General features: G+C 51.0%; 1 protein-coding gene across 1 annotated transcript in view; it reads left to right on the top strand.

Annotated features, from left to right (window-relative positions):
• Positions 1 to 598: 598 nt before the first annotated feature.
• LOC107109120 (mitochondrial inner membrane protein OXA1L) overlaps positions 599 to 9,319 on the top strand; it is an 18,228-nt gene continuing 9,507 nt past the window's right edge. The window contains exons 1-3 of the mRNA XM_015409689.1: positions 599 to 735; positions 5,121 to 5,404; positions 7,422 to 7,595. Coding sequence (XP_015265175.1) covers positions 599 to 735; positions 5,121 to 5,404; positions 7,422 to 7,595 — 595 coding nt within the window. The remainder of the gene's footprint in view (positions 736 to 5,120; positions 5,405 to 7,421; positions 7,596 to 9,319) is intronic.

The following is a 9,319-nucleotide window of genomic DNA, read 5'->3' as shown; positions in this document are numbered from 1 at the left end:
GTGCCCTCCCCCCCCCCCCCATAGCTAGCAATCCAAAACAGTCCAGTGGCACCTTTAAGACCAAGTTTTATTCAGGTACAAGCTCTCCCTCCTCTGTGACGACAGATCTGCATGTTCCCCCCCAACCCCCAATAGCTAGCAATCCAAAACAGTCCAGTGGAGCCTGAACGGTGGGTGTTGCCTTCTGACACACTTCCGGTAATGTCAGGGTGTGTGGCATATGCAAATAAGTTATGCTAATGAGTTATGCTAATGAGCTCCTGCACCTCTTTTTCTACGGAATGACCCCTGCCAACAACTCATATCTGACTGTGACACAGGGTGGGGACCCCGGACACAACCAGTGAGGTTTAAATCGGCCCTTAGGAGTCTGTTTTGGTAAGTCCATTGTCTCCTTAGAAACGAAGACAATTGGGTCACCCGCCCCTGTGCTTCCATCAACAGGCATTCATTTGCCACAAGACTGACACCCAGACTCACCAGCAAGCCTAGAGGTTCTCTGTAGTTCCCAGGTACTTATTTCTGATTGACAGTTTTCCCCTCAAGGGGTGACTTGGTGTGACTTGAACTCCTACCAGCAACACTTCCTGGCGACACAATGGCGGGTCTTTTGCAACTCACGGCCTCCATTTCAGGACTGAAAGAGAAGGTTGACGTGGCCGACCAAGGACCTGCCAGCAAAGCACAGCAGAATTCTGTCTATTCTACCTGTCTGTTCCCAAACATCCCGCCTGTGTAACTTGGTATTCTACATTCCGCATTTCCATCACTCCTTGCGCTGAATGAGACACAGAATTGCGGTTTCTGTCTCTGGAGAACCACAGGGTGACGTAGAGCGCCTCGAAGAAGGCATGTCTGAGAGTTAGAGAGACCACGACTCGGTGGGATTCTCTGGGCCTACCACCCCTGTGCCAAAAACTGTCATCAGGAGGCCCATGACACTGCGGTACCTCTTCTTTGAGAGATTTTTTTTCCCCCTCCCAATTTCTTTTTGACACTTCTGAGGATGGATTTGGAAAACAAAATAGTACACATGCCAAGTTTCCCCATAGCCTAATTCTTCATTCGATGACACCCAGGTTTCTGGGAAACTGAAGCCTCCTACCTGAATTTTCTGGTGGGGTTCCAGAAACTTACCAGCAAATCCCTTCCCCAAACTCAGGGACACTACATAAGCAAGCCTAGCTTGCTCCTGAGCATTCAGCCATATACCGCCATGAGGTCCGGCCTCTTCTTCCTTTCTTTTGGACTCCTTGCCCTTGAGGCCAACCTGCCTCGGACTTCTGGCCAGAATGTTACAGGTGAGTGCTCTGCTCTCTTCACACACTCCTGAAGGCCTCCCCTCAACCTCTTTTCTTCCATGTGCCAAGCTCTTTCTTTCGGCCAGGCTCCCATTTCAGTAGCTCTCTTCCTCTCCACCCTGGGCCAGTTCTTTCTTTTTAACCCATTCGAGGGAGGGGTTTAGTGTCCAGGCTATTGCCGCTTCTGGCCAAGCAAGGGTGGCCTAGTCAAGCCAGGCCAAGAATGCCTCTCCCTAAACCTCTCCAGACCAGTGTTCCCTCTAAGCTGAGTTAGTGTGAGCTGGCTCACAGTTTTTTAGCCTCCAGCTCACAGATTTTTGTCTCAGCACAGGAAGGATGGCTCCAGAGCAAACTAATTTATGAAGCGCCAAATTGCTTGCTCACAACTTTGATGTCAGTAGCTCACAAAGTGGGGTTTTTGCTCACAAGACTCCACCGCTTAGAGGGAGCATTGCTCCAGACCTTCTCCCCAGTCCTGAAAACCTAATACTGGTGATGTCAGGGGCCCTAGGACTACATTACCCAGAATTCTCTGAGGAGACTGCAACAGAATCTTCAGAAAGGAGTCCAAGTGAAAGGGGAAGAGAGAGAGACACTGCCAGGCCCGCACTGGACCTTGGCGGGCCTGACTGGAACACACCGCATTGGACAAGAAGCAGGAGCACCCCTGACCCAGTTCCAGAAAACGTCCTTCTCAACGACGTTATCTCCTTCCCCTTCACTCTTCTGATTTCCTCTGTCCCCTTTTAATTTTAAGCCACCCAGGACCAGTGTTCCCTCTAAGCTGAGTTAGTGTGAGCTAGCTCACAGTTTTTTAGCCTCCAGCTCACACATTTTAGTCTCAGCTCAGGAAGGATGTCTCCAGAGCAAACTAATTTATGCAGTAGCCAAATTGCTTGCTCCCAATTTCAATGCCAGTAGCTCACACACTAGAATTTTTGCTCACAAGACTCCACAGTTTAGAGGGAACATTGCCCAGGACTGCACCAGAATACTCAAGTAATCCAGATATTACTTTATGATGGCCCCGTTCACACGAGGGAATTTGGCCCAGAAGCAGGACGGTTTGGGGGCGGTTCAAACTGCCGCGATCACACCACAACATCTGGGAAGCGTGGTGCTTCCGTCCCCAAACCGGCCCATCCATGGGATAAGGCGCATCAAGTTGGAACCACCTACCGAGGTGGTTCATCGCCTTGGTGCGCCTCAACCCGGGAGTCTGATCGCCGGCGCGTCCTTGCGCCAGCGCTTCCTGGGCTCCTAGCCAAACTGCGCATGCTCTGACATGCGCAGTTCGGCTGGCCGGCCGTCAGCTCTGTGTTTTCTCCCCGGCGTCTGATCGTGCCGGGGAGAAAACGCGGCGCGGCCAGGGGATCCGTGGGATCCCGCCGCGCCGTGTCAACTTTGACGCGGCTTTGAACAGCCACGGTTTGTGCCGCTTTTTCCCCTGCGTGTGGCAGGGGCCAAAGACTATTTTAATATATTTTTTGTAATTACATTCATAACGTCTTTGTTTCTCATGGTTACCTTGGTTATGAAGTGAGATGCAGAGCCAGGGGGTGGGGAGCCAGATAGGATTCCTGCTCTGGCCACACAGTTTCAGAAAGGGGGAAGAAATGAGGTTAATTTAGGCACTTGAAATGTAATGCTTTCCAAACAGATGGTTCGGCTTCTAATTTGACAGGGTGCAACCGAGCAGAGCGGAAGCAAGAAATTGCAAGTAGATAAATAGGCACCGCTTTGGTGGGAAGGTAACAGCGTTCCACGCGCCTCGGCGTCTAGTCATGCCGGCCACATGACCGCGGAAACGTCTTCGGACAGCGCTGGCTCTTCGGCTTGGAAACGGAGATGAGCACCGTTCTCTAGAGTCGGATTCGACTGGCTTTCGAGCAAGGGAAACCTTTACCTTTAAAGCATTTGTTACGGAACTATAGAACTGGAGACGCTAAAGCCAGTCTGAGAAAATCCGATCCCTTTTTCTCTGAGTTCATATTTGCTTGGAGACCTACCCATTGAGACACCGTTGCAGCTATTTATATTGTTAGATAGTCATATGATATCACATGGAATTAATAATTATGCAGTAAATTTAGTATTATACAGATGATCTCTACAGAAGGCCCCCTACCCTGATTCGGCTGATCTGGCCATTTGGGTCCTTGTTATGGTTACTTCAAGGTAGGCTACTGTAATGCCCTCTACGTGGGTCTGCCCACAGCCTTTTTCTTCAAACCTGATGATCCTTCTACAAACGGAATCAATTTTCTCAGGTAGTAAAGTACAGTAATGACAGAACACAACTGCCTCCAGATTTCAATTCTTCAGCATGGATGTACTCCCACGACCTATGAAAACTGATTCCGTTTGTAGAAGGATCATCAGCTTTGAAGAAAAGGATCGTTTGCACTTGAGCAAGAGAGTTTCGAAACAGCTTTTGTCGATAGCTTGTTGGGTGTGGATCCTTTCTTGCTACAAGCTTCATCACCCGAATGAAGTCGGGAGGAAGTGAACTTTTTTACACAGTAGGACAGTTCTTTGGAAAGTTTTCCGATGTCAGATTTTTCAAGCATCTGGAATGGACATTCTAAAGACTGAATTTCGGCTTTGGGTTTATATGTGGTTGTGTATGTATTATATCTTATTTATAAAAAAGGTAAAGGCTCCCTTGCTCGAAAGCCAGTCGAAGCCGACTCTAGGGTTGCGGTGCTCATCTCCGTTTCAAAGCCGAAGAGCCAGCGCTGTCCGAAGACATTTCCGTGGTCATGTGGCCGGCATGACTAAACACCAAGGTGCACGGAACGCTGTTCCCTTCCCACCAAAGTGGTACCTATTTATCTACTTGCAATCTCTTGCTTTCGAACTGCTAGGTCGGCAGGAGCTGGAACTAGAGACGGGAGCTCACTCTGTCATGCGGCAACTCAGGTCTCGAACTGCTGAACTACCACAGCCTGCAGTTCAGCGTCTTAACCACTTGAGCCACCGCAGCTCCTAATACTATACTTTACTATCTTATTTATACTTACTGTTATATTTGGGATAAAGCACACTTATAACCTTGATAATTATATGAGTTTATTGCATATTTTTGCATGTTATATCCTCGTTTCAGTTAACTATTCATAGCCGTGTCCTGTTTACGGCACACATACATGCCTGCAGCCCCCTCTTGGTCCCCCTTTCGTAGAGGGGGAGCCGAGAAAGCCAGGCCCCGTGGGAAGGACTCAGCCACCGGCTTAACAGGTTGGCTGCTGCTGGTTTGTCCTGGCTGCCCTTCTGCCCGTCCCCACTGCTTCACTTGAGGTCTTGTGAATCCAAGAATGTTGTGGGGAAGAAGTCCCTCATCTGTCATAAAAGGTAAAGGTTCCCTTGCTGGAAAGCCAGTCGAGTCCGACTCTAGGGTTGCGGTGCTCATCTCCGTTTCCAAGCCGAAGAGCCAGCGCTGTCCGAAGACATTTCCGTGGTCATGTGGCCGGCATGACTAAACACCAAGGCGCACGGAACGCTGTTCCCTTCCCACCAAAGTGGTACCTATTTATCTACTTGCAATGTCTTGCTTTCAAACTGCTAGGTTGGCAGGAGCTGGAACTAGAGACGGGAGCTCACTCTATCATGCAGCGACTCGAGTCTCGAACTGCTGAACTACTGACCTTCCATAGCCTGCAGTTCAGCGTCTTAACCACTTGAGCCACCGCAGCTCCCACTCATCTGTCATACAGAACGTGTTTTTGCCCTTCTCTTCTCTCCCTTTTCCCACTCTCTGCACCATCCAGGGGGCGTTCCCCGCCTTCTGACCACCCAAGGCTTCCCCCGTCCCTTAAGAAAGATGCCCTTAGGGGAAATAGACAGCTTCACGTGCCTGGTTGAAGGAGTCGACCCCGACAGCCTCTCGGTGAGATGGTTCCGCAACGACGAAGAACTTCCACCAACTTCCATCGACTCCATCGGCAGTCCTGTGCAGACCGAGATCCCAGAGGAGCTCTACACCATGAGCACATTGCACATCCCTGTGGAGGACTGGACTGAAAGAGATATCTTCACTTGTACGGTGGAACTAAACGCGCTTCCCTCCCTGAGAGCTCGGAGGACCGCGGACAAGGACACGGGTAAGCAGACCTTTGGCATGGCCTCTGTAGTGCCGCTTGACCCTTGCCACTAAGCGTCGCCACCTTTACGCCAGAGCACACACCCCTGCTCCCCTCGTCCCTCCGCACCTCTTTCCTTTCTGGTGTCTTTCCTTGTCTCATTAACGGTTCTTTGGCAGGAGGGAGGACGCGTTAAGCGGGATCTCTAAAGAGGTGTCGCTTGAATGTGAAATCAGTCTGCCCCCAACTTTTGGAAGAAGAAGAACTTCAGAAGAGGGCAGAGCACATCTGAAACTCAAACATGCCGTCTTCCTGAGTCCCCTCTGGGATTTCCCGTGGGTGCTCAGATCTTCACCTGGGCTTGGCCTGCACTGCAGGCCCCGGCTTCTTTCTCCCTCCCATCCTTTTCTTGCGCTCCTTCGGGGGGCCTTTCTCCCCCCACGAGACCCATCAAGAGTCATGGCCAGATCCAGGCCGGTTGTGGCAGCGGACTCACTCCACTGCTGTCCAGCCCAGCAGCACCGCGCCCCCACCCGCCTCACCTTGCCACCCTCCTCTGTCCCCACGGGGCTGTGAGCAGCAGAGAAATCGGGGAGTCAGGGCCCCACGTTCCGCTAGGAGGGTCCCCCTTCCCCCCCAATTTCCCACAGGCCAGTGGGAGAAAAACGGAAGGAAATGGGGGAGTGCGTGCCAGCATAACAGAGTTTGTGGCAATGTCTGGAGCGTCCCCCCCCAAAGAACACCATGGCGAAGAAGTCCCTTTCCTGTCATAAAAAACAGTGTTTCTACCCTTCTCTTAATTCCCTTTCCCACAATGCACCATTCTGGTGGCATCCCCACTGCTCTGTAAACTGGCTGTGCAAGGAGAAGAGGGGAGGCGGCGTCCCCACTGCTCTGTAAACAGCTTCTCCCCTCCCTCAGAAAAACTGGCTGTGCAAGGAGAAGAGGGGAGGACAGAGGGAGGGAGGAGGAAAGGAGAGGTAGGGGAGAGGGAAATGAGAGAGAGAGAGGAAGTTGGACTGGATGGGCCTTTGGCCTGATCCAACATTGGCGTCTCTTATGTTCTTATGAAAGGGAGAGGAGGGGAGCAGAAAAAGACGGAGGGAGGGGAAGGGATGAGGGGAGGGGAGGAGAGAGAACTGGAGACAGAAGTTGCCAAGCAGAGGCAAGGACTGGAGAGAGGAAAGTAGGAGCCAGAAAGAGGGGAAAGGACCGGGAGGGGAGCTGGGGAGGAATAAAGGGACTTGCTTTTCCCCACGAGTTCTTGACAGCGTTGAGTTGGACATTTATAATGAGGCTATACTCGGAATGGGAGCTGCGGTGGCTCAAGTGGTTAAGACGCTGAACTGCAGGCTGTGGAAGGATCGGTAGTTCAGCAGTTCGAGACCCGAGTGTGCCGCATGACGGAGTGAGCTCCCGACTCTAGTTCCAGCTCCTGCCAACCTAGCAGTTCGAAAGCAAGAAATTGCAAGAAGATAAACAGGTACCCCTTCGGTGGGAAGGGAACAGGTGTTTAGTCGTGTCGGCCACATGACCACGGAAACTTCTTCGGACAGCGCTGGCTCTTCGGCTTGGAAACGGAGATAAGCACCACAACCCTAGAGTCGGATTCGACTGGCTTTCGAGCAAGGGAACCTTTACTGTACCTATACTCGGAATGAGAAATGAAAATCAGGAGATGGTAGGCTCCCGGACTTTCTTTAACGTGGCGCTTCTCCCGTATCTTAATGGGAATGGTCCTGGAGAACAACCCACTCCATTCCTTACCACAAAATCATGAGTACCTGCTGTCCATAACACACCACGCAGGAGGGCTCGGTAGCATCCGTGAACATGATGGCTGGGAAGTATGGGGGGGAGAGTATTCCTGGATTATGAAAACAGTTCAGAAGAAAGCATGTTCCAAAGTCTCCCAGTCTCCTTCTCCCAAGATTCCTGCCTTCCTCTACAGAGTCCCGCTTATTTGGCCTAAAAACAAATAACCATTCTCTTTTCTTTTCTTTTGCCCACCATGCTCTGCTTTTTGGCCCTCGACCAGAAAACCCGTCGGCCTCTGACAAGTCCCTCTTTGGGCCACGTTTCCAGGAGGATAAGAATAATTACGAGGTATCCTTTGGCTGCCTCACGCAAGGACACCTGTCAAAATACGTCACTCTCGTGTGGCTCAAAAACACCATCCCCTTTACAGATGATGTTTTGTACACAGGGGAAGGTGGGTTGCCCCCTTATAAGATCACCACATTTACAATATTGGCCGAGGACTTCCCAGGAAATGACTTTTCGTGTGTCGTTGGACCAAACAATCAGCAAGGTCAGCCCGCCCGGAAGGCCAGCGAGAAAGCTCAGGCTGAAAAATAAAGACCATTCTCAGTCCAATGCTGATCTTCTTCGCCCCGCCACAGAATTTTCTCCGGCGGCGCTGGCTGATCAAACCCTGTGGAAGAAACCCTCCGCGTGCTCCTCTGTGTTCGATGGCTGAATAAAAGTTGAACCTACCGCATCAGACCCAGATATTGTCACTTGTGGATGGTAAGCAGGCGGCCTCTCCAACACAGGGAAGAGGCAGTTCCTGTCATAGGCATGATGGGCCCAGAGACCCCACCACCTCCCTTTCTATAAGATGTTAGGAGGTACTTCATAATGTATCGCTTTACTTCTTCCTCCCTAGGCCCACTCTGACCTGCTGTAGTTCTCCAAAGACATAGAAGGAGGAGGAGGAGGAGGAGGAGATTGGATTGATACCCCGCCCTTCACTACCCGAAGGTGTCTCAGAGCGGCTTACAAACTCCTTTCCCTTCCCCTCCCCACAACAGACACCCAGTGAGGTGGGTGGGGCTGAGAGAGCTCTGACAGAAACTGCTCTTTTTCAAGGACAGCTCTTATCAGAACTACGGCTTGCCCAAGGTCATCCAGCCAGGTGCAAGTGGAGGAGTGGGGAATCAAACCCAGTTCTCCCAGATTAGAGTCCGCGCACTTAACCACGACACCAAACTGGCTCTTTCAAAGGAGGTTATGTGTGATGACGGGGTAGCCATGGTTTTGTTGTTGCCAGGGGTCATTTCGTAGAAAAAGAGCTGCAGGAGCTCATTAGCATAACTTATTAGCATATGCCACACCCCCTGACATCACCGGAAGTGTGCGCCAGCCCCTCTGACGGGCAGAAGCACCTGGGATCCATTCTTTCCCTCCTCTCCCTTCCCTTCACCTCCAAGTCAGGCAAAAGAAAAGGTGAAGGAAAAGGGGAGGGGGTGGATCTCAGGGGCTTTTGCCTGACAGAGGTGCTGGCGTGCCCACAGCCAGCCTATGTGAATTATAGAATCATAGACTCATAGAGTGGGAAGGGACCTCCAGGGTCATCTAGTCCAAAACCCTTCATAATGCAGGAAATTCACCAATACCCCCCCACACACCCCAGTGACCCCTGTTCCACGCCCAGAATATGATAAAAAAAAACCTCGAGGATCACTGGGGGCCAAACTGGCCTGGAGAAAAATTGCTTCCTGGCCCCAAAGTGGCGATCAGCATTTCCCTGGGCATGTAAGAAAGGGCCACAAGAACTAAGCACTGATGCAACCCTTCCTGCTCTACCTCTCGTGATTTGCCTAAGTTCACACAAACAGCATTATGATCCTTTTAAAGTTGAAAGCATGATATAAATGCAAAGGACTATTTGTAAGATTATCTGTAAGACACAAGACCAGGACGCATCTCACTTCTGGCAATCACTTGGAGAGACCCTATCACTCAGCTTCCATTGCCCCACACACACCCCACACTGGAATAAGAACATAATATCATGCCATACCACATTGCAATAAAGCCCCTACAACTGTATACAGAAATACTGAGCTTCCCTACCATTTGCCACAACTAGCCCACCACACAACCAGGATCAAGACTCCTAAGTGGACCAACAGACAGGAGAAACTGAGTATT

The sequence above is a fragment of the Gekko japonicus genome, unplaced genomic scaffold (genome assembly GCF_001447785.1).
Source record: "Gekko japonicus isolate JY-2015 unplaced genomic scaffold, Gekko_japonicus_V1.1 scaffold3215, whole genome shotgun sequence".
NCBI classification, from domain to species: domain Eukaryota; kingdom Metazoa; phylum Chordata; class Lepidosauria; order Squamata; family Gekkonidae; genus Gekko; species Gekko japonicus.
The sequence above is the reverse complement of the archived record's forward strand: the minus strand, read 5'-3'. Positions and strand labels throughout refer to the sequence as shown.